General features: G+C 32.3%; 3 protein-coding genes across 4 annotated transcripts; all 3 read right to left on the bottom strand.

Annotated features, from left to right (window-relative positions):
* Positions 1–2,540: 2,540 nt before the first annotated feature.
* Positions 2,541–7,818, bottom strand: LOC100802062 (primary amine oxidase). Of its 2 annotated transcripts, none has more exons than XM_003555995.5 (5): positions 6,662–7,818; positions 4,096–4,480; positions 3,890–4,003; positions 3,056–3,594; positions 2,541–2,858 (listed from the first exon to the last, which is right to left on the bottom strand). In XM_003555995.5, the coding sequence occupies exons 1-5, from the start codon at positions 7,444–7,446 to the stop codon at positions 2,654–2,656; spliced, it is 2,028 nt and encodes a 675-aa protein (XP_003556043.1). In that variant the 5' UTR covers positions 7,447–7,818; the 3' UTR covers positions 2,541–2,653. The 2 variants fall into 2 exon arrangements, with proteins under 2 accessions (XP_003556043.1, XP_006606052.1); XM_006605989.4 differs by having other exon boundaries at positions 2,541–2,939; positions 6,662–7,633.
* A 1,705-nt stretch (positions 7,819–9,523) lies between these two features.
* LOC100799555 (primary amine oxidase) lies at positions 9,524–13,714 on the bottom strand. Its single transcript, XM_006605988.4, has 5 exons — positions 12,863–13,714; positions 11,882–12,266; positions 11,654–11,767; positions 10,909–11,447; positions 9,524–10,581 (listed from the first exon to the last, which is right to left on the bottom strand). Exons 1-5 carry the CDS (start codon positions 13,645–13,647, stop codon positions 10,377–10,379), a joined length of 2,028 nt encoding a protein of 675 aa, XP_006606051.1. The 5' UTR covers positions 13,648–13,714; the 3' UTR covers positions 9,524–10,376.
* A 739-nt stretch (positions 13,715–14,453) lies between these two features.
* Positions 14,454–16,450, bottom strand: LOC102667547 (protein MAIN-LIKE 1-like). Its single transcript, XM_006606841.1, has 4 exons — positions 16,187–16,450; positions 15,558–16,073; positions 14,720–15,307; positions 14,454–14,627 (listed from the first exon to the last, which is right to left on the bottom strand). The coding sequence occupies exons 1-4, from the start codon at positions 16,448–16,450 to the stop codon at positions 14,454–14,456; spliced, it is 1,542 nt and encodes a 513-aa protein (XP_006606904.1).
* Positions 16,451–24,780: the final 8,330 nt, after the last annotated feature.

Genomic DNA, 24,780 nt, shown 5'->3' with positions numbered 1-24,780 from the left:
CATTATATTAATGCACATTGGGCTTTCCTCGTGGACCTTCTCGCGCTAAGTCTGACCTGTGTGCTGAGCGAAAGTTATGCGCTGAGTCTATCTGGATTGCGCGCTGAGCGAGCTGTCCAATCCTTCAAACTCTTTTTTAATGTTTTTTCTTCCTCTTTTTTTTTTATCAATTTTCCTCTAAAGCATATCAATTCTTCTTCTTTTGACTCTTACTAATAAAAAATTACACATATGTTAATTCCTTCATTATTTCATTAAAAACAGTAATAATATAAAGAAATTATTATCATTATTAATCAAAATTGACTATTAAATTAACTCAGATTTCACAATTATCAATGTCTTAAGTATATACTATAATTTTATTACATTGATCAGTGCAATATTGAAATAAATGATATAATATAAAAATTAAAAAATATATAATAGAAGAAATAGAACAAACCTATCGTTGATCTTTATCAATGTGCTAAGGTATAATATTAAATTAGAAAAGATATTGTAATGGTTAAATAAACATTGTGATATAAAAAATATTGAAAAATAATTAATAACAAAAACGAAATAAACTATATTGTTAATGAGAGAAAGAAGAAAAGAAAAAAGAGTATTAACTCTACCTTATCTAAAAAAGATTAAGAAGGAAACTAATAAACATTTCAAGGGTAAAAAGGAGAATAAAATATAAGATGTTTTTAGGCAGCATTTTAAAAAAATGTTGCAAATGAAATAACATATAAAAAATTAGTACAATTTATTAAAAAAAAAACTTATTTATTAAACATTGTTATAAGGTGAAAGATTTTTTCAGTAGAAAAAAAATTAAAAATTAGTTAAATAGGTTTGTCAAACATAACCATAATTTTTTAGAATCCTAATCATTAGTTTTATTTTTTAATCAAAAGTTACTATGTTATTTCTCATGTGAAATATTCTCATATTTACAGTGTTTCCATCAACAATACCTCTTACAATAAAAAAAATTAGAACTAATAACAATGAGATCTAAATATTTAAGTTGATCATCTAAATATATTCAATTGGGTGCAATTATATTTCCAATTGATGCTGGGATCATTGTTACTCAAGGATAACATAATAATGTTATCTATTGTTGACTAAACACATGATAAAATTAAAATTTATCCTACTTTTATTATTTATTGGTTTATTAAATATTCAAAATAAAATTGGTTAATTTATCAAAAATTTAAAATATATTTATAGGTTATATCATACTCTTATTTTGATTTGTTAAAATATGTTTTAGTTCCTTTATAAAAGAATATTTTAAGTATTTGATAAATGAACAAAAATTTATTCTGAATATTTAATAAAAAAAAACTGATTTTTCCGTGTTAAATATCTTTAGTTAAATGATCACATATCAATGAAAAATTTTAAAATATAGTTTCTAACCACTAAAAATTTGTCACTATTTATTTTAAAATTTGAGTTAATTTTTTTATGATTTTTAAACCGCAGGAATCAATTAAAATAAAAAAGAAACAAGTAACTCCATCTTCTTTCATCATTTGTAATGAGAATGCATCAAACAGATTCAGATCTAAAAGCACGTCAGGAAAACAAATGGACGAACACAAATCGAGAATAAAAACACCTAGCTAGATTCAACAAGAATTCACGCAACTTCGATTTTCAGATGTCTGTAGAATCTTTTTTATTTAATTTAAATGTATTTTTCCTCCCACTAGTATTGTATTTTTATGTTTTCGTTTCTATATTTTTTTAATTTTTACAAAATATGTATGTTTGATTTTTTGTCTTTAAAATGTTCTAGATAATATTTTAAACAGTAAAAAAATATTTTAAACAATAAAAATAATTTATCTAAGAAGAAAAATTAAAAACAAATTTTATAAGAATTAAAATAAAAAATACATAAACAAAAATAAAAAAATGTTAAATTATTGAAAAATATATATTTAAATTTTTTTAGAATACCAAAAACAAAATTCACAAAAAAAATACACTTACTAAAAAGACTAATTTTAAATCTAAAAGATTGAATATAAATTTATTTCAAATTCCAATGACTAAAATCATATTTAATTCTTAGGTGAATGGTAAAAAATAGGATTAATAAAATTTTAGTGTTCAAATGTATGAGAGTTTTAAATTTTTGATAATTAAACTATTTTTTAAAACATTTCATCCTTAAACAACAACTAATTATCTCTATTAAGATTGAATTGTCTACTTAAGTGATCATGTGGTTAATAGATAAATAGGATGAATTGTTATTCTGTATTATCAGAGATCTCTTCTTTCACTTGTGTGTTTGGAGCCTTAAAATTAATAATGACTCATATATTTTCCTTTCACATTTTAATCATATAATATTCTAATTATTTACCTAAATATAATAAAACTTACTTAATATATATGTAACATACATATGACAATTAACCTGTCTTGTTTCTTTCATAATACTTCATTACTTTAAGAAAGATATTAATGGCAAAGACTATTTTTATTAACAATAAATTTATTTAGGATTAATTTTCTTAAAAAAATAGTTTAGGACCAAAAATAAAAATTTAATTAACCCTAAAAAATTAAGAAATTACATATATGAGGATATGTAAATCCATCAAATTTTATTTAGTTTTTTCAGTCCAATGCGCACCAGCTAATGTTGAGAAGTGCAGTTAGGGAAATGCACAGGCTTGGGTGATTTTGTTTTAAGAACCGGGTTTCTCTCGAAGAAATTGGTTGGCCTCAGCTCAAACCCACCACTCAACGTTGGCATAATTGGATAGTCTTCTTGGGAAGGAACATGATGAAATCCCATTGTGTACCACAATACTATGTCTTTGTTCTCAATTTCCCTATCCCTGCACATTCAATTCACATGGACCATTTCTCCCACCTCGTTATATATGCAAACTATGTCCGCAAAATTTAAATTAAATTATCTGGAGAAAAATTGGATGAAATAAAAATTAAGATAAAACTAAGACATAGTTAAATAGTGTTTTTTTTATATCAAAATCAATGTTTTATGTAACATGTGATTTAGTAAATGACAGACCTGAGACTCCAAATAGCAATGGTATCATCGCCTCTGCTACGATCGACGTATGACCCTCCTACCCATTTCTCAGATTTGTTGTATGGTGTGACCCATACATTGTAATTGGTGAAGGCAGCTCTGATTTGTGGATAGTCATCATTAAGCAAAAGTGGGTGTGCCACTGGACCTGGAAGCAAACGGTACCCAATTTTATTTCCTTGTTTAGTCTTTTTATTAGGATTTACCACTAGTAGCTCTGAAGGCTTGGACCCTAGGTTGATTTTTGCATCAGCTTCAGTTTTAGCCGTTTCACTTACAACCGTCCAATAACTTTTCCTGGGTGTGGTGTCATCTTTCACTCTCACTGTCTCCAAATTGGACTTCACAAAGGAGTTGGCTTCACCATCAATGTCAAGGTCAAGATAATAGGTGAAGAAGTGGTCATGGTATATACCAATGGTATTATCTGCTATTAGTGTGCCGTAAATATCCTCTTTTATTTGGTCTGTGTTGGTGTATGTCCCTGCCTTTAGCCCTAATATCCCAGTAAGCCCAACCTATTTTAAATTATAACATGCAGTTAGCTTCTAAACAACACGCATAAATTATAGAAAAACGACACATGAAAGGACAGGTTAGAGATTGAGAGTGGTTTCCACAATAAATAGCACACAGGAATAAGTCATTTTAATGTATCATTCACTAAGAACTACATCGAATAGAGTCCCATAAGAAATAAGTCTACTTCTTATGCTTATCCGAATTTTGCTATAACATGGCTGAATAAAGAAAAGAAGGATTCAAATTTAAGTCATGGCAAAAAACATTTAAATTTAGTGCATGCAATCATACCCCGATTTTGATGCAGCCATTTGGCTTAAATTCCCAATCTATGACATAGTCGTAGTTTCCCACAGTTGAAACTATTCTCACTACTAGGCTTACATCAGATCTGGCCTCAGTTATCTACCAAAAAGAACACAATGAATTTTCGTCAGCATAAAAACAAAATGAAACAAGAATCAAAAGAAAGAAAAAATAGAGAATAAAAAATGTACCACTTCATTTGGAATTGAAATCTCTGTGTGACGCCACATGATATCACCAGCATACTTTTCAAATATACAAAAGGCATTAGCTATTTTTACCGGGGTACCATCTGATCCAGCATAGTATGCATCTATGAATGCAGCATTGGGAGGGCAATCGTTGAGAGGCTGCAGTGAAGACATAGACTGTCCAAAACCATATTCACCAGAATCAAAGTATGTTGTGTAATACCATTCCTCAGTTGGGTCTTGGTATGGTACAAATAGCTCTGGTATGAATCCTTTATACAGTACCCGACGATGTCTTTGCTTTTGAAGATCATATATTGAAGCAAGAGAAATTATTGGGCCAGCCCTAATGTCAAATCCTACGTGAAAGTTCCAATTGGCCCAACTGATTGCAGAAAAAGGTCAGTATCAAAGTTACATATAGTTGTTATTGTAAACTAAATAAATAAATAACTTATAGTTTAATTTAGCTCAGAACAAAGAATACAACCAAGATAATATAATTTCTTGATTGGGATAATATGAATATTCTCTTATAGAGAAACTATTCTTTTCATATTATCTTGATTGGGATAGTAGAATTTGAAAAGGAAAAATAAAGGAGAAAATAATATAATTTCAAAATCTTTGCTATTGTTTGAGAATAAAAATATAACAACAAAAAAAGAGGGGAAAATGCATCCGTGAAATTTGAGACAGATTTTGTAAATTTTCAGTGATATATTTTAACTTGTTTTATTTGACGGCGTATTTTTAAATTTTAAGGGTGTTTTTTAATTTGTTTTTCAAACTATTTTTTTCTATTCTCAAATTCTTTTCAGTCAAATAAGTAGAAAGACTTTAATATTTTTCACTTCATTCTCTTTTTTATCCCTCTTATATCAGACAATACAAAAATTCGTTCTTTTTCTTTTCTTTTTTATTTTCACTATTTTCTTTCCTATCATTTCTTTTTCTACTATCAAATAAAAATTTTCCAATAACGAAATTTAGAAGACGTACTGGTGAGGATGGGAAAAGATACAAATCTTAGAAAATCGTTTTAAGTTAGTCATTCTAACTAAAAAAAATGTTCTTTTAGTTTAATCTGAAACGTGGGTAATGTAATTGGACAAGTTGTTTTTAAAATTCTAAGCATCAAGAAAAGTGGTCTTAAAATTATAAAAATATTATCCAGCTATTTAAATTATTAAATATTTTTATTTTAATGTTACTATTGAATCATTATTTCAATTTCTAATATTATAATAATAAATATTAAAATGAATACTGTATATTAATTTTATTAAATAAATTAACTAGTTCTCTTGATCTCAACAACTAATTTACTGTACTTATGTTTACTCTTTGGTTTATTGTCCTTGTACTTCGCTTGAAAACTGTGTGTATATGTAGGAAATATGCAGACTGCAATTTTGTTTATGATGACACAAAACTCGATTGCCACAACCAAGTCTTGCATTGTAGGAATCATAAATTAATTCTGGTTAAGTGCTTTCTTTTCCTGAATGGGATCCCTTAGGATCGTGATTTAATCATAAACTAATGCCGGCATGAAAAGTAACAAAGATATAATAATCATTTACATCATTATACACCGAAAAATTCGGCATTGGACGCTATTCTTTTCATCTTTTGAAATTAATGTGATGATTCAAAACACAAACTATTATTTTCATATTTTAAAATTGTAATATATATTCCCATCCTTGTCCATCTTGTCAAATTAATTATTGGGAATGGTGATAGTAGACAAGGAAATTAAAATATGAGAAAGAAGAAAAAAAATGAATGAAATTTTTTATTATTTGGTATGAGAAGAAAAAAAAGAATTTTTCTCTATTTATTTGATTGAATAGAAAATAAAATTAAAAGATATTAAATTAGTAATATTATTTTAAAAGACAAAAAATATCTCTAGGATTTAAAAACATGTGGTTAGATAAAAGAAGTTCAAAGAGATATGGTTGAAAAATTATTATTGAGTTTTTCTTGTTCTTTCATTTCATAGAAAAAACTGAGTTTTCTTCAAATCAAATTCTATCTACTAAATCTAAACAAAAGAAAAAAGACAAAATGACAACGACGCATGCACGAGAGACCCACTATAAATTTGACTATCATTTAAGTTAAAACTAATAAAAGGATTTTATTGCAACATGAGTTATGCAGTCAATTAATTTTGAATTGATATATGATGGAAAATCATTATTGCAATTATTACCTTAAAATAAAAAATAAAATGCCATCTTATTAATTAATAATAATCACAATATTGTATATGTTAAAATCAACCTCAAAATAAAATACCATTGATTTAATGTTAAAATATTTAAAGTGATTTTATTACATTTAAAAAATATTGTCTTATTATTGAACACGAACAGTAAAAATGATAATAAAAAAATATTCAAATGGACTACACATTCATTTTTATAAATAAAAAGTATTTTTTTTTCAACTTTCAACAAAATGCACGTGATTGAGTTGGATTGCAATCATGGCCTGACATGATATTTTATTTTTGAAATAATTGAAAGAAGTATATGAACGAAGGAAGTCGTACCTTACCGAATGGCCGTCTTTGGTGAAACCAGGTCCACCGTCTTGCGTGACAGCTATTCCCTTATGCTTTGGACCAAACGGTGGTTTCAGCTTAGAAGCTCTGTATTCAGTGCCCTCTGCCTTTGGAACCGGAACCACATATCTATCATTGTAGCCAACAATTTTCATGTCGTCCAAATCAACCACCGCAGCCACACCTTCCAATGGCCTGGCATACAAATTGGCAGTGTCATTTGCGTAATAACACTTAACCTTGACGTTCCTTTTGGTCTTGCCTTCTCCGAACCAACCAATAGTGAAACAAGCACAAACAACCTGTGACGTGTTGAGACCCCTTTTCTTCAAAGACTCTTTAAACGGTTCGTAGCTGAATGGTAGCTGCGACGCCACGGCTTGTTCGCCAAAGGTGAGCATAGGGTTGCCATTTCCTTCGCAGTCTTTGGTTGAGACGATGGAATGCGTGGACAGGTCCACTGTGATCTCGTGGGACTGTTTTTGGAACCGGACTACGGCAAAGGCTCGGCGAGGTGGTCGTGGTTTGGGTTTGATTTTTGAGTTGTTTGAGGATAGCCATTTGAGGATTTCGGGCTTGTTGGGTTCGTCCAAGCCTACGTAGTGGAAGGTGAGGTTTTGAGAGGTTGGATAAAAGTTTTGGACAATGGTTCGAACAAGGTTGAGCTCAGAAGGGGTTAGAGGGTCTAGTGGGTGAAGAAGATGGTTGCATTCTGCATGGCTCCAAAAGAGCATGAGGATTGAGAACAGTGTAACCTTCGTGGTTGCATCCATGCTCTTGTTATCAAACTCAAGACCCCCCGCTCTTGTTCTTATATTGTAATAATTTAGCAAAACATTGGCTTCATCTTCGAAATATTATATTCTCCTTTAAAGTAAATAAAAAATAAAAAATTATAAAAGAGACCCATTTTTACTGTTGCAAAAAATTATAAACGGAAGGTGTTGCGTATGAAACGGATTGCCCAAATTATATATACGTGTGTCTCGTGTGTGTGTGTGTGTGGAAGATGAAACATAATGGAGATTGGATAGGAGCTATATATATATATATAGCTACTAGCAATTGTTGAAGACTATCAATGATACTGCTTTAACTTGCTGTTGTTTCAACTATTAATATTTCTGTAGAAATAATGTGTTAAAATATCTGGTAATGCTTTGGCGGATAATTCAATATGAACTGGATTGAGGATTTACCTCGTCAAGCTGTTCCGATTGCCTTATCTGATGCACATGCAATTGCTTAATTGATAACATTCCTTAAAAAAAGTAAATAATATATATATATATATATATATATATATATATATATATATATATATATATATATATATATATATATATATATATATATATATATATTATTATTTGAGTTTGTGACGATTTGCCCGTAGAGAAGAAAAAAATATATTTAAAATATGATTAGGATGATTCACATTCTTGCACCTCGATTATGATGCTCAAGGTGGCTAAGGTGAAATTTACATTTAAATTTTAATTTATTATAATATTTTTTCTTGTTTGGCTAAAATTATTCATCAAAATTTAATATTTCCATCTAATTTGTCATCTAATAGCTGTCCAACAGCCTCTCATGGAATAACCGTCCAATATCTTGATTCTAATTTGTTTTTCTATCTCTGTATTGATGTTTTAATCTCAAGTTTTATTTGCTCTGGCCAATTGATTTCCTACCAATATAATAACATTAACATTATATTATATTATATTATATTATTTTGTATTATATATATATATATATATATATATATATATATATATATACGTATCGATATATAATATAATATTTATGATATATATTATATAATATTTATAATATATATTAAATTATACAACAATGTATATTATTTTATAATATATAATAGCAATATGAATTATATTAAGATAATTAAAATTATAAGAGTATTGCAGTAAATTTCATATTATTTCATTTGTGTTTTTCATTGTCTTCCAAATAATGTATATGATTTTAACCAATAAAAAATTATTTTATTACTTGAATATTTCTCATGTATTATTCTCTTTTATTGTATTGTTGCATGAAACACACGCTAAATATTTATATTCATTGAATAATAATTCAACAATATTCTCATGTGTTATCTTTTTATTTATTAAATAGAAAAGTTGTGTAGTTACAAAGCATGTGATAGAGCAACATTATCGGTTTAATAAATTGCTTATTTGTTTATATGTTTTCACTTAAAGGGTGTGTTTGATTTGCTAAAAAATGAGGGATTGGATAACACAAAAATATTTGTCCAAACCTTTGATTTAAAAAATGATTGAGAGATAATACAAAATAAAAAATGATGGATGGGATAGTTATCCAAAAATTTATAATTCACTAAACCTCATTACAACTTTTTGTCCTGTGTCTAACAAAAGTAAAAATATAATTCCTATTCACCTCCCTTCTTGACTTTGTCATGTCCCTCGTCGCAAATCTCTTAGACTACTCCTCCCTCTCAATTCTCGTCGTCCTTAACGCCTACTTTGTCACCGACAACCACCTCTCCTGTCACCAAATCTTCCCTATCGCTCTCGCTAACGTCCTTTGCTACTATGTCCTCCTCCAGTTCCTCTCCTAGTCCAACCTCCACACCTTCTCCCCTTTGGCAAGCTCACCACCATGCTCCTTCAAATCACTAGTTGTGCCACCGACAACTTCGGCTTCGTGAACCTGACTCGTAACCCGCAACTTCGGCCTCAACGCTACCATCCTCTCTTTCATATAGAGCACAACGGCGTTGGAAAACCACTAAGTATTGTTTCGCTGCGATAGATTGCGTTGAACCTCCTCCTCGTCGATAGGGACACATCGTCAGTGGCGCTAAGTTGGTTCTTCTAGCTAGTCATGAACCACCTTGCCGTGGAAGAGAAGATCCTCACGGAGCTAACAACAGTGCTTACTTCCTCTTGCGACGGCGTTGGAAAACCACTAAGTATTATTTTTTTCTTAAATATGTTTATATATATATAATATCGTCTATTTTGATTTTATTACTTAATTTTTTTTATTTTATTACCTAAAATATTTTATTACCTATTATGTCGTACTATTATTTAACCAATAATATGACATTTTATTAATTTGTCATGTCATTATTTAACAAATATAATGAATATTAAAATCATACATAATTAATCACAAATTACAGTTTAAATTATTTTAAAAATTAATAAATTTACAATACATAATAAATTGTGATTGAATGAATATATAAAAAGAAATTATTATCAGTGTATAATCTTTTTTCTCATAAAATAAATAAAAAATAAATCATATTTTATGACGATCCAAAACTGTTACTAAATGATTTTAAATCATTACAAAATGTATATTTTCTAAAAAATGAATCGATTTTTAAAAAGGAAAAAATTAAAATAGTGTTAAAAATTAAAGGATTAAATTGGGAAAAAAATTAAAGAATTAAATTAAATCTAAATAATAAATTAAGAAAAAACTAATTTAACCTGTATTATGTTTGAAAATGGATGGCACATGCTTGTTAACCCCATAAGTGGGAGTATAATTCTGAAACAGAGCAAACTTTTCCAATTATTTTATTGCAAAAGCACATCACGTGTGAATCTCTTAAGGATGGCATAACACAACCCTCTTGTGGCCGCCCTTCACGCTAACTGCACCCCAAAGTAGAATTTAAAGAAAAAATCAACTAAGGTTTAGAATTGCACTTGGGCAAATGCACAGGCTTTGGTGCCTTGGCTTTAAGAACCGGATTACTCTCAAAGAAATTGGTAGGCTTTAGCTCAAATCCACCGCTCAGTGTTGGCATAATAGGATAATCTTCCTGACAAGGCACATGATGAATCCCCACCGTGTGCCACAGAACTATGTCCTTATTTTCAATGCTCCTATTCCTGCAATATGATAAGATTGCGAATTTAATAACAAGTATACAGTCACAATAATATATTTATCTTTGTTATATTTTTTAGTGCAAAGTTTAGGTAAATTGTGTCTCAAGGACTCATCAAGATCAGTTAGGATCGATAGGCTTCAAAACTTTAAAAATACTTCTAAAAATATTCACAGATTATAATTAACAAAATCCTCATATCGATATAATAGAAATCAAACTTACATCTTTTTTACGTAATATTATTTCTTAGCCACCTATGATTACTAATCTTTGTTATAGATATTCATTTGAATTATTCATATTAGATGTATAATATATAATGTACCTGAGACTCCAAACAGCTAAAGTGTCTTCTCCTCTGCTCTGATCAGCGTACAACCCCCCTGCCCATTTCTCAGACTTGTTATATGGTGTAACAAACACATTATAATTAGTGAAGGAACCTCTCAGTTGTGGATAATCATCAGGGGCCAAAAGTGGGTTTGCCACTGTGAATGGGAACAAACGGTACCCCATTTTGTTTCCAGGCTTTGTTTCCTTGTTGGGATTTACCACTGCTAGCTCGGATGGCTTCAAACCAAGTTTGATTCGAGCATCAGCCTCAGTCTTAGCAGTTTCACGCACCACGGTCCAGTAACTTTTCCTTGGTGAACTGTGATCTGTTACTCTCACGGTCTCCAAATTGGTCTTGACGAATGAGTTGGCTTCTCCATCAATGTCGAGGTCGAGGTGATATGTGAGATAGTGATCATGGTGCACACCAATGGTGTTGTCTGTTAGCAATGTGCCAAAGGCATCCTCCTTTATCTGATCCACGTGGGTGTATGCTGTTGCTTTGATTCCCAAAATTCCTGTCAGACCAACCTGTCACGCACGCACACAAAATTCTAGTTAGCAGTAGAAAACATTAAATTCCCACACATTGTATTTAATTTATAGAAGAATAATTAATAGTATATGCATTATTAACTTTTATGATATACATTATGTGATTTCTGATTAGTTCACAGAGTAAAATGAATTATTACTATAATGCATAATAATAAAACTCTAATTTGTATCATACATACCCCCATTTTTATGGAACCACTTGGCTTAAACTCCCAATCTACGATATAGTCATAGTTGCCCACAGTTGAGACAGTTCTCACCACTAGGCTCACATCAGGCCTAACCTCCCTTATCTGTCGAGAACCAATTATTTATCAATACATATATACATTTAATTAGAATATAAGTTTTAAAAATGTTAATACACATGAATGGTGTGGCTCTCGGGGGAATGAAGGGACTACTACCTCTTCATCATGGATTTCTGATTCTGTGTGACGCCACATGATATCCCCAGCATACTTCTCAAAAACACAAAATGCATTAGCTATTTTAACTGGCACACCATCTTCTCCTGCAAAATATGCATCCAAAAATGCAGCATTGGATGGGCAATCAGCGAAAGGCTCAAGTGACACCATGGATTGGCCAAACCCGAATTCACCACTGTCAAGAAAGGTCTTGAAGTACCAACTTGATGTTGGGTCCATGTATGGAACAAAGAACTCTGATATATATCCTCTGTATAACACTCGGCGATACCTTTGCTGTTGAATGTCATAAATTGATGCTAGCGATATCACTGGACCGGCTCGAATATCATATCCCAGGTGGAACTCCCAGTTTGCCCAGCTGCTCATACATTTAAAAACATCAAAGTTCATTCATATATACTTAAAGGTCTTGTGAGACTTTTACAACCATGTTTTGGTCCAACCATGCATATTAAATCTTCGTTTTGTACTTAATTTTCACTTTATAAATATTTGCAAGTATGGATTAGACATTGAGACTCTATGTAAAAAAAGATATAAACACAATTTTTATAAAATAAAATTTCATAAAATTCAACTTTTTGAGATTTATTCTTAGTTTCTACAATGCATATATGCGTGTTTCAGTGCTTTTTAACTTTCCTTATATTTGCTTCAAAAATATGGTAGATTTTAGAGATATATGAACTTAGTCCACCAATAAAATTATAACTTGTCTGTGTCCTTATTTCTCAAATATTATAGTAATGCAACATTCTTATTTCTAGAATCTCAACCAGGGTGTAGTGTAGAATAATATTTCTTCTAAGAATATTAGATTACAAACTCTACTGTCACTCTGTCAATCAAATACAAAATAGATCAATATTATATGTAAGAGAAAAATTGCAAATAAAAGCCCTTTAAAACCAAGTGATGAGACTGAAAAAGTCACCATATATATGAACTACTTACCTGATAGAGTGGCCATTGATCTTGAATCCTGGTCCGTTTGGCTGCACAAAAGCTGCTCCAATGAACGTTGGTCCAAATGGAGGCTTTTGCTTTGAAGCTACGTACTCAGTTCCCTCAGCCTTGGGCACAGGAACAATCTTGCTGTCAAAATATGCAACTAACTTTCTCTCATCAAGATCAGCAACCACCGTAATACCCTCCAACGGCATAGCAAACAAATTAGTAGACCCTTGTGTGTGAAAGCACTGAAGCTTCAGTGTCCTTTTGCTCTTTATCTCCCCATACCACCCAACCGAGGCAGTAGAACACACAACTTCAGATATATTAAGGCCTCGTTTGTTCACTGATTCAATGAAGGGTTTATACTTAAAAGGAAGCTCGGCCACAAAGTCTTGCTCATCGAACGTGAGCATGGGGAAGCCATGGCCAATGTAGACATTGGTGGAGACAATGGAACGTTTGGACAAGTCAACGGTGATCTCAAGGGATTGTTTTTTGAAACGGGCAACGACAAAAGCACGACGAGGTGGGAGTGTTGTGGCTTTGGTTTTGGGGTCTGAATATTGCCATGATAAGACTATGGCTTTGTCTGGCTCGTCCAAGCCAATGTATTGAAAGGTTAGTGTGGGGGGTGAGGCTTGGTATTTTTTTTGGACTATGGTTCGGACCAACTTGAACTCGGATGGGGTTAAAGGGTCTAGTGGGTGGTGAAAGGTGGTGTTGGTGGATGCTGAAGTGGAAAAGAACAATAGAGTTATGAGACATGTGAAAATTTCTAGCTTCATTGTTCATCAACTTGAACCAAGCTAGCTATAGCTAACTATTGATGTGTTGTGTAGTACTTGTGTTACTACAATTGGGGGATTATATATTGGTCACCATCTTTCTACTATGTAGGATTCTTTAATTAAAAAACTTGTTTTTGTCATCTGATTAAGTTAAACAAATGAAAAAGGAATGACCACGTTCAATTAAAAAAATTAAAGTCCCCTTGCTAAGTTTTGTCATCTGATTAAGTTAAACAAATGAAAAAGTAATGACCACGTGCAATTAAAAAAATTAAAGAAATCCCATTGCTGACCAACCACAAGTTAACTCTACTCATAACTAATCCATGACTGTGTATCCAGCATTATTGCACCCAGCATAGTTTTAAAAATTCCAAAACTGTCCCTGCTTTATTTATATTTGCAAATCAAGTTGATCTGTAAGTCTTTTGCAGATCAACTTGATCTGCAACAGACTGTATTTTTTGAAAATTTAAGCTTTATTTAAACAAATTTTCATCAAATTAATTAATTAGTAATAAATAATGTAGATATGTTTTAATTTTTAAAAGGCATTTCTAATTTACTAAGGCAATAATAATATAACATTTCTAATTTAGTTACTTCCATTCATAATATTTCAATGAATTTCAAATGAATTTTGAATCAAGTAATTTAAACATAATTTAAAAATAACATGTAAGTACATCGTCCAAAACTGATAATATTATAAACTAATATTATTAACCAAAATAACTTAAAATATACAAAATGTTCAGTTAAATACATCGTCCAAAACTAATAATATGAAAGGTGTCAATAAACTATGACTGATTCATGCGCCGCCTACGTCGAGACCCGGCATGCACATTGCGGTCTTTTGTGACACCGCTGGCAATCCTGAGGCATTTTTGGATGACCTCATGTGTCGATGTGCCTGGCGTGACTTCATTTAGACTAAGATGATGCTCCAACATCTCTGCGATGGCATGGTAAGCCTCTTGTTAAATTGAAAACAAACGAATTATACAAATTAGTATTAAAATAATTCAAGTAAATGACATACATGTAACCAAATAGTAACACTTACCACTGCATATCTGGGCTCATCCGCATGTGTCGATGCTGGTGCTAGCTCCTGAGGGATATGTCTGGGCTGTGTCGCAGATGCATCTCGAGGAGGATCTGATGTCTGTGGCGCAGTCATGAATGGATGCGATATCACAAAGAACCAGTCGATGTAGTCGAGCGCACACTGACCTGGCACAACACATATGTCACCTGCTGGCGCCAGATGGTCTGAGTAGTGCGCCCACCTATCGTCTACATTGTCAAATGACACCCATGAATCGACAGGGTGTGCAGGAATGCACTGGACATATCCGAACTGGCGCATAACCCTCTCCGGTCTGTATCTGACAACAACAGGCCCCCTGCGGAACTGTCCTAAGAAACATGTAATCGGATGAAACTCCTGGACCGGTCGGTGCTCCGCATATGGCATCCAACAGACATATGGAATCCTGAGACGATCCAGGCGCTGCTTGTACATCACTGTAGATATCTTCTTGACAGTCTTCTTTGTGGCAATCCATCGACACGCATGTGGTGACACCTCGTCGTAGTCTGGATCAGCATTGCACTCTGCAACAGACGAAAAGTGTTCATATATCCAACACTATAGAGGTTACATGAAAATCATACGAATTTCAAATGAACGTCAGAAGTAAAATACCCTCATTAAAATATTTTTGTAATTAAATTATGAAAAACATGTTAATTACCTATAACAACGTGATGTAACCAGCAACCTTTCAGCTGGTGTTGATGCTGACATCATTAAGGTGATAGTACATATGGACGAGGCCAGCAGCTCCCCATGCATACCTCCTAGCCTAAGTGAGGTCACGCAAGGCGTCTAAGTGTACAACATGAACACGGGTTGCACTCTTATTAGCAAAAAGAGTGCAATCCAGAAGATGCAGATGATAAGCACGAGCTGCAGCTGTCCAGTGTTGGGTCTGACATCTGCGCTGGTATACGTCTCGTAGCCAATGTAAGCGTACGTATGGTCCACAACAGTGTCCTATCTCGGCCATGGCTACCTCTGGTGAGACCATCAGTAACTCAACCAACATCAGCACCGCCTCGTTGATGTGCAGAGGCTGGAAGGCGTGGAAGTCGCCAACGATCGGCAGATGAAGAAGAGACGCGATGTCGTCCAGCGTGATGGATACCTCCCCCACTGGAAGATGGAAAGTACTCGTCTCCTGGTGCCACCTCTCGACAAACGAGGATATACTTCTCTGATCGCCGGTGTCTATTGAACACGCGATCAGAGGACTTAATCTTGTCCCAGCAACCATCTCCTCAATTGCAGGAAGAGGCCTGCCTAATTTATGCACCTTCCTCCCATTGGAGGATAACTTCAACTCAGGTTGTTCCTGAATTGAAGTATAAAGGAACACACAATTTATTAAAATAATATTTTTAAGTAACCAAAAACTCAATAAAAAATAATACTTAACAGATAACTTAAATTGAATATTATAAATACCTGTCCAGACCATACACTGGCTACAACATGCTCAGCATACTCCGTAAGCACTGATGGGTCCCTGAGTCCACTAGGAAATCCCTCAGCCTCATCTGCAGCATCCTCTGCATCGGTATCTTGTGCGTCAGTCTCTGCATTAGTGTCCTGTGCGTCAACATCTACCATGGGTTCATCGCCAGCTACAGCAGGCTCAGCCTGTGGTACCGCAGGCACCACAGGCACATCATCGGCAAAAATGACAGGTACCCTCAGAATCATCACCATCCCTTCTCCCCAGACCTCTGGCAACAACCCTACCTAACACATGGCCTAATCCTCTAGGCTTAACCATGATCTGCAAATGTTTATCACAAATTCCATCACTAAACCACACAATTTCAAAGGGTATTTTGCATTTTCCCTTCTCAAGGAGAAATTTAGAAATTTTATGTGTGTGTGTGTGTATGGTTTTGGAAATATGGTTTGGTTTGGGAGATTTGGTGCTTTGTGTTTGGGTTTGGACTTTCAAATGATTGACCAGTTTGAAGAAGACTTGGTAATGGATATAGTTGAATGTGTGTTTCTAAACATTATTTGGATATAGTTTTTGTCTAAATGTCGACATACTTTTTGTCGATATTTTTCAACAAGTTTCAACAATTTCATGGTTAATGATCTATTATACAACAATTTCAACAAGTTTTGGACCTAATTAGTTTACTGCTTTGAGGCATATGACAAGCATCATTATTTGATCTGTTCTTTCCCTCGATTTTAATTTGTGCTTTGTGGTGCATTCGTTGATTGCAACCTTTTTGGCTCAATATGTGGTTGGGTAGTGCTTAGGTTTGAAGGATGATTTGGATTTCAGGGCAATGCTGGATCTGGATTTTGGAATGAGTATTGCTTTGAAATACACGTGCATTGTTCATTAGTTGCTCAGTAACAAGGTGAAGTTGAAGAGGATTATAAAGTATTTGAGTGTTTAGATTAAGCTTTTTGGTATTCAAAGCAAAATTTCAATGAGAGTGCATGCCAGCTGTAGATTTTTTTTTTTGGGGGGAGGGGAATTATTTTTTTTTTGTTTTTAATTTCTCAGTTAGGATTTTGATTGTAGGTTGTTTTGAAGGAAAAATAAAGTAATCCAATTCCAGACACACATAGAGCTTTTGAAATCATGATTTTTGTTTTTTAAATTGATTCAAGCCAAACTTGCCCATGGAAATTTAATGATATGCTTGGGTCCTAAAGTTTTTGAGAACAAAGAGGTAGAAAGTATCATGTCACTGGGAAAGATGTGAAGCACTTGCTAACTGGTTAATGCTTCTTACTGATACTGAAAAGAAAAGAAAAATTAGAAGAGTGAAGATTTTAATAGGGTGACAAGTTTTGGAAAATTGGAGGATTTCGAGTTCAAACAAGAGAGTGAAGCCTTGGTGCAATGCAATTGTATGGTTGCTTCCTTATGCCTTGTAGGACATGGGTTTAAATGTTGGAAACAACCTCTTCGTATGTTAGGGTATGTGTACATGTACACTTTTGAGAACTCACTGGGTTCTCTTGCATAGAATCCAATGTCCATTTTTTAAGTTCAAACAAGGGAAGTAGGAATGCTCTAGAAAGTCCTTAAAAAGGATTACAAGGTTCTAATTTTTTTAGCATCCTTTTAGGATTCTAATGAGTCACTAAATTTAAGGGTTTCAAACACATAAGTAGGAGAAATTTAAGCAAAACTTAATAGTTTGCGTTCAAAGTAAAGCCACAACCATTAGTTTGTGTTCCTATTTTCAATTGCATATTCACTACCATACAGGATATAAATAAAGTAATAAACTACTGAAACCTTCAAAATATAAATTCACATCAAACAAAATATCTTAAACAAACATTATACTTTCATACATTAATACAAACCAAAAAACCTCAAAACCAAATTTCAAAACAATAACTTAAACAACCATTATACAATAGCATACTTGAGGTTAAAAGCTTCAAAAGTAACCCTAAACCCTTATTAAAAACCATTTTTCATTATTATAACCTAATTTCAACTTTCTAAAATTAAAAAAGTTTCATGCGGATCAACTTGATCCGCAAGCTTCACACGGATCAACTTGATCCGCAAGCATAATAGGTTGATCCGCATGCTTCTTGCTGATCAACTTCATCCGTAACTTCAACTATCCTATTGCGGATCAACCTAAATCCCTAAGCTTTACATCCCTACCAACTGCGCCTAAGAAACGAACAATGGAAACAAAACGACATTCACAAGGAACAACAGAAGGGACAATATGGCTTACCTCGATGAAGAACGGAACAATGAAAGCTTGCGGAAGAACGGGAATGCACGGAAGAAGGAGAGCCACTCGCAGGGAATGAAGACGTAGCTCACGAAAGAAAGACGAACCAGAAGCTCGTAGAAGAAGAAGAAACGCCTCGCGGATTGATGCTCAGCTCGCGAAAAAAGATGAAATGCCTCGCGGAAGAAGGGAAGGGAATGCGCAGAAGAAGAAAAGGCTAGGTGCACAAAAATGTTTTAAAAAAATAACAGGAATATTTCTGCCTTTTCACGTTTAGTGCTGGGTGCACCTAACAACTCCCTTAATTCATTCACCATTTGTGTACGGCATTTCTTTTGTTATTTTTTTAAAAAGTTTATAAATAAAGGTAGCCAGCTTTTTTATTAAAAATAATGAAGGAAGACTACCGTGATCAGTCAATCATGACCTCTCCTGATAAACACCCACGTGGACACGTACTCCATCTCATTAATTGTTTTACTAGGATATTCCATCTCATTAATTGTTTTACTAGGATTATTTTCTTAGTTTCATCAGAAAGGTAAGATGAAGTATTTTTTAGATGCTAGTACTATTTCTTTTTCTTTTTTTTTTAGAGTGGAAAGTGAGAATATTTTGTTCAAGAAGAAAATCAGACATGTACATCAGAATGCAAAAAAGCTAGTCCTTGTACTATGTACAGGCAAATCCTCTATCCAACACCTATTATGATAATAAAAGACAAGTTTTGCCAAAGAATCAGCTAGCATATTTCCCACACACTTAGTGAACACAAGCTTCATAATAAGAACTTGGTTGCGAGTATCCTTCCTGCAGTCTTCAATCACACCATGCAGGTAAGAACGAGCATCTCTCTATCAACAGCTTTCCACACATCATAAATTTTTTGAAAAATGTTACACCAACACCTATTATGTTATTTTATATTTAGAGAGAAAAATAAAAAAATATAATAAAATTTATAATACGATATAAAAAGTAAAAACGTTAATAAAATATTTAAAATTTAAAATAACAAAATATTTATACATTATTACTGAATTCATTTACCATCTATCTCGAAAGTAACATCTGTAAATAACAGCAGCTGTGGTGTCCAAGAGGTAGCCGAGGCAAGGATGTTGTTACCTTCATGGTCTCGAAAAGCCAGCCCAAACCCCGAGCATTAATTATTTTACTATTTCTAGAATTTTGAGAAAATATTAAAATAATTTTTGTTGAAGTTTTTGGGTACGTAAAATATTTTAAAATTAGAAACATCTGTGCTTATCTTTACGAATTCTTTTTTTTAAACACCTGTAATTATTGAATTTAATACTGAGAAAAGAGAAAAAAAAAACGACTCATTTTACTTTTTCAAGAAAAATTAAACTAAGAGAATGAGTAACTTTTAAGAGAGCGTGTTTTATTTCGACACATAGATAAATTATCATATAATAATTTATTATATATTTGAGCTGAACTTTTAATAAGTAACACTAATCATTGAAAAATAAAAACAGTTATAGCATATTTTATATATTTTTTCCATTTTAAAATAATTAATAATGCGCGTATAAAATTTTCATTCATTTTATTTTTTAAAGAATTAAGTAAGCAATTAACAAGGATAAACTTAAAAAAAGCTAGGCGTCAAAATAAAAAATCTTTATAACAATATAAATATAGACTATACATTAAATTTTATAAAATTTGAACATAATACTGTATAAATTTAATATGAAAGTATATAAAATTCTATATAATATAATAATATTTTTATAATATCTATCATTCCTTTCTTATACCAACTAGAGACTGAGAAAATAATTAAATACGATTATCTATAGTCAGAAAACTAATAAATTAAAGCACGTTAATTTATTCTTTGCAATCTTGATTGTACTTTTTGTTATAATTATTATTAAATAAATAAATTATTCATTTACAATGTAAAAAGTAACAAGAGAGTGCAGAGACGATTAAAAAAAGGGTCACGCGAAAATAATCAAGTTCAACTTTTGAATGAATTTAATTGAATATTTGTCGTCAAAGATTGCATGCTTTTAATATAAAACCAGTAAAGAATCCGTGTTAAGCACGGTCTTGTACTATACAATTTTATTTTATTTTTTACTCAGGGACGTTAAGGGGAAGAATTCATAGAGGAGAGGGGAGGGAAGGAAATGAAAGGAAGATAGAAATTTTGATTAGATATTATGTTTTATTGAAAGAATGGAGAGGAAAAGAATTTTAATGGAGTACATGAAAAGAAATGTAGCTATTTTTCGTGTTTTGGATTTATGAAAGGAAAAAAAAAAGAATTTTAAAAATTAATTTAGTTTTAAATCGTAATAATTTTAAATTTCAAAACATAATTAAAGATATTTTAATTCCCTCTAAATCTCCCAATGTTGAAAGGGAACAAGAATAAGACGAAGAAAGATTTTTTTCCCCTCCATTTTCCTTTCTCTCTCCTAAAAATTGAATAAAAAAACCCTTCCCTTCCCTCCAACCAACTGTTTAATTATTTTCATCAGATTTGTAACATGTAATAAGAAAGATAAAATACGCGCAATTGGCATGGGCAGCGGAAATTTATTACCAATGCTAGCTTGACCATTTTATACTTTTGAACAAGGAAAATATTTCTTTGGAAAAGAAAATAATAGATGCAATAGCCAATAAGTACATAATGTGACAAAAACAATTAGAGAGAAATTAATTAAGTGTAAATGGAATATTTGCAATATTTGAATGTTCAAAAAACCATTGCTCTTGCCATAAAAAAAAATATTTCTCTTTATAGTCCAAGATATCTTTTTTTTTTTTTACAAGATAGTCCAACATGTCTTGAATAGCTATAAAGGATTCATTTTATGCATGGGACTGCTAAACATAAGCTACTTTTTAGTTTATTCATTGTGGATTATTTAACAATATTCAACGCGGAATTTATTTATTTATTTTTGAAATATATTCAATGCGGAATTATATCTTTTATTTTTCTGTTAACATAAACCCTTTGTTTTATACTTTCACATTTACAACCAAGTTGAGTTTTCTTTAATATGGGACTAGAGAAAAATAAACCCTGCAGCATAACCTACTACTAGTTACATCACACAGAACATCTATTTGGTATTCTGTTGAGCATAAACATATATTAATTGAGGACGAGTTGCATAATTTAGGTGAAGAAATTGAAGTTTGGGTCACTATGTTTTGTTGGGAAAATCCTGTTTTCACTGTAATGAAAGTGATAATATCAACAACAACAAAAAAAGTGAGAAAATATCACTTTTTGATTAATAACGCGCATTACCTGGATTATTATTTTGTGGCGTGTGCAAACGAGGCAGAGTATGTTCCATTTGCGTAATGTTGTAACTACTAACTAGCAGATTCTGTGTCTATGCTCAACAAAACAAATACATGTATGTTTTATATCGGAAAAAAAAAATACATGTATGTCTGATGTAATTAGTAGGTTCTGCTGCAGGATATTTTTTTTCCTAGTCCCAAGGGAAAATAACTTAGTTGTAAATGATTACATCAATATAACATAAGTTATAATTTAGGTCAAATATTTATTTTATTTAATAGTTGTAATTTGATTTCTTTATTTTTAAAAGATTTAATTAAGTCATTAATTTTTTAAAATAAATTCAATTTGGTTCCTTTATTTTTAAAAGATTTAATTGAATTCTTTATTCTTAAAATAGATTCAACTTGATCCCTTTTTTTTATAGCTTTAGACACTTTTAAAAAATGGATCCAAATTTAATTTAAAATGGAATCAAATTTAACTCATTTAAAATAAAAATAAAAGAACCAATTATTTTTAAAAAATTAAGGGACCAAATTAACCTAATACATAAATTAAGGAAAAAAAACTTAATTTAACCTATAATTTAATGATTTCATCGACCAAATTTACATTTTATACAAATTTATTAGTATGTATAGTATAGCTTAGCCTGGAAGGACCGTTGGTTAGATTGGGTTGTAGAAAGTGGATCGTTACTTATGGATCTGACATATTGGGCCCTCACCCGCAAACATACAGAGCAACCGGCACTTACATGCACCTTCTATTTTGCATCCTACACCTCCCAAAAGACTCCAACAGATAAAAATACCCCTTTACTAGGCATCCCATTTCGGAATGACTATTCCAAAATGTAGTTTATTCTGGAATAACTGTTCCAAAATGTTTTTTTTTAATAGCAATTTTAGAATATAGTTTTTTGTATTTTAAAATATATATTTCAAAAACGTATCTTATTCTAGAATAGCTATTCCGAAATAGTGTTAGGACCCCCTTCCCTTCTTCAAACTCGAACCCCGACAAGATCCACAAGAGGATGACAACATCCCATTCAATATGGAGAGGAGGTATTCGACAATTGGGGAAGAACAGTGACCCAAGCCTTATTGGCAAACTGAGCAACAAGTCTGCCAACAAGGAGCAATGACTCAGATCGCATGTAGCAGGAGAGGACACGGTCGATGGCAATAAGGCCAACAATGGTGACTATTGACTCCTTGGCAAGCGTACCTAGTTGTATAAGTAGTATTAAATTGGTAAGACCAAGTATCGAATTTCACAAGGACTATGCTTGTACTCAGAGTTATATGTGTGTGTGTGTGTGTGTGTGTGTATCTAATGATTTAGCAATTAGTGACTTAAATCAAATCTTGTTCATTGATTAACTACAAATGTAACTAAGTGAATTTACTACAAATCAAAGAGCATGATAGATTAAGAAAACAAACGCTCGAAGTGGTGAGATCGTGTTGTGATGAGTTAAGGAACGTGTTGGGGACTCCACTTGTCAAAACTACTTTTGATGTAATCTTAATAGATTTTTTTTTTCAATATGAATACGATTATTAGTTGTACCTTTTAATATACTTTAACCATGATCTCTCAAGTGAGAGAGTCTAAATCACTTAATATTGCTCATAATTCCTTAAAAATTATATTAAATAATTTGCATTAGGAGCATAGATACATACATAGGCTAGACAATATCACTATATCCCTAGACATGAATTACCTAGATGTTTTTCCCCAATTCTTAGCATATAAATATTTCTCAATGCCTAAATCCTAAAACAGTTCATGAAAATGGATGATCAGACCAAAGACATGTGAATAAGCACAGAGATGAACAATAATATCAACATCATATAAATAAATAGTTTATAATCATTACATCAAAGAGAGTTTGGTTTGTAGAGCTCCCAACAACGGGTGGTTTTAGCTTCATTGTCATGAAAGACTTAGAAATATAAAAGTGGGATAGAAGGAAAGAAAATGGAAGAGAAATGGATTGAAACGGATCGATCAGAGCTCCAGAAAATGGATTTTCCTTGCACCGACTGGGTATGAAGTTCTTGCCTTGTTTCTATTCTTTCTGCTACCTTGCTTCGTAGTGAAGTATCACTAAATGAATGGAAGTTGATTTATATATATAAGTCACTTTTTGCAAATATCTTCCCACTTGATGACCAATTAGAACTGTCATTGTGCGCTAAGCCTGCACGTGCGCGCTGAATGCACTTGTAAAATCTAGCTAGCAAAAGTGACTATCTGCTAAGCTGTCAGATGCTCGTTAAGCCGCCAAATGTAGGCTAAGCCGTCAAATGCGCTAAGCAGCCATATGTACGCTACAGTTGGCCTCTAGGTTGGCTTTCTTGCGCTAAGCGGGCTTCTTGAGTTGAGCAGTCTTTGATGAGCTAAGCAAGGATGTCACGTTGAACGCAACACTTCAGTTCTTCTATCCTCTATCATACCTCTGCTATATCTTTATACAAAATACAACTAAAATTACTATAAAATCATTAAATTTAGCATCTTTTAGATAAAAAAAAACTCAGAAGAAGCTAAGTTTTTGTTGTTTTAACACAAAAGAAGCAATAAAAAAAAGAAAAATAGATAATTGTTATGTGATTTCAGTATACAAATGATGTATGCATAACACTTATCAACAACGCTGATGTGGTTGTTGACCTTGAAGATCTTCTTCCGGTGCAATGAGAGTTCGGAGTAAGCCTTGTTGATGCATGCAAGGACAACGATGGCATAGCCTTCTTTGCCACCTCTGATGGCTTCAACCTCAAAAACTTCACCACCTCCAACAAGATCATGCTTGGGCAACACAGGGAAAAAGGAGAGGTATTAGGGTTGAGGGTATTTTTGACCACTGAAGCTTTTTGTGAGGTGTAGGATTCATATTGAGAGGTGCAAGATATAAATGCCAAAGCAACCCCATTTACATAGTTGCCTTTGGTCCAAAAAAACAAAAGAAATATGGTTATCAAATG

This window comes from Glycine max, chromosome 20 (assembly GCF_000004515.6).
Source record: "Glycine max cultivar Williams 82 chromosome 20, Glycine_max_v4.0, whole genome shotgun sequence".
NCBI classification, from domain to species: Eukaryota; Viridiplantae; Streptophyta; class Magnoliopsida; order Fabales; family Fabaceae; genus Glycine; species Glycine max.
The sequence above is the reverse complement of the archived record's forward strand: the minus strand, read 5'-3'. Positions and strand labels throughout refer to the sequence as shown.

Excerpts from the sequence above, each read along its gene's own strand:
- LOC102667547 (XM_006606841.1), bottom strand. The coding sequence starts at position 16,450 with ATGGTGATGATTCTGAGGGTACCTGTCATTTTTGCCGATGATGTGCCT. Across the intron at positions 16,074-16,186 it reads CCAGTGTATGGTCTGGACAG|GAACAACCTGAGTTGAAGTT; the intron begins GTATTTATAATA and ends ACTTCAATTCAG. Across the intron at positions 15,308-15,557 it reads GTGCAACCCGTGTTCATGTT|TGTTGGATATATGAACACTT; the intron begins GTACACTTAGAC and ends TAACCTCTATAG.
- LOC100799555 (XM_006605988.4), bottom strand. The coding sequence starts at position 13,647 with ATGAAGCTAGAAATTTTCACATGTCTCATAACTCTATTGTTCTTTTCC. Across the intron at positions 11,448-11,653 it reads GTGGTTCCATAAAAATGGGG|GTTGGTCTGACAGGAATTTT; the intron begins GTATGTATGATA and ends CGTGCGTGACAG. Across the intron at positions 10,582-10,908 it reads TTAGCTGTTTGGAGTCTCAG|GAATAGGAGCATTGAAAATA; the intron begins GTACATTATATA and ends ATCATATTGCAG.
- LOC100802062 (XM_003555995.5), bottom strand. The coding sequence starts at position 7,446 with ATGGATGCAACCACGAAGGTTACACTGTTCTCAATCCTCATGCTCTTT. Across the intron at positions 4,004-4,095 it reads TTTCAATTCCAAATGAAGTG|ATAACTGAGGCCAGATCTGA; the intron begins GTACATTTTTTA and ends TCTTTTTGGTAG. Across the intron at positions 2,859-3,055 it reads ATTGCTATTTGGAGTCTCAG|GGATAGGGAAATTGAGAACA; the intron begins GTCTGTCATTTA and ends TTGAATGTGCAG.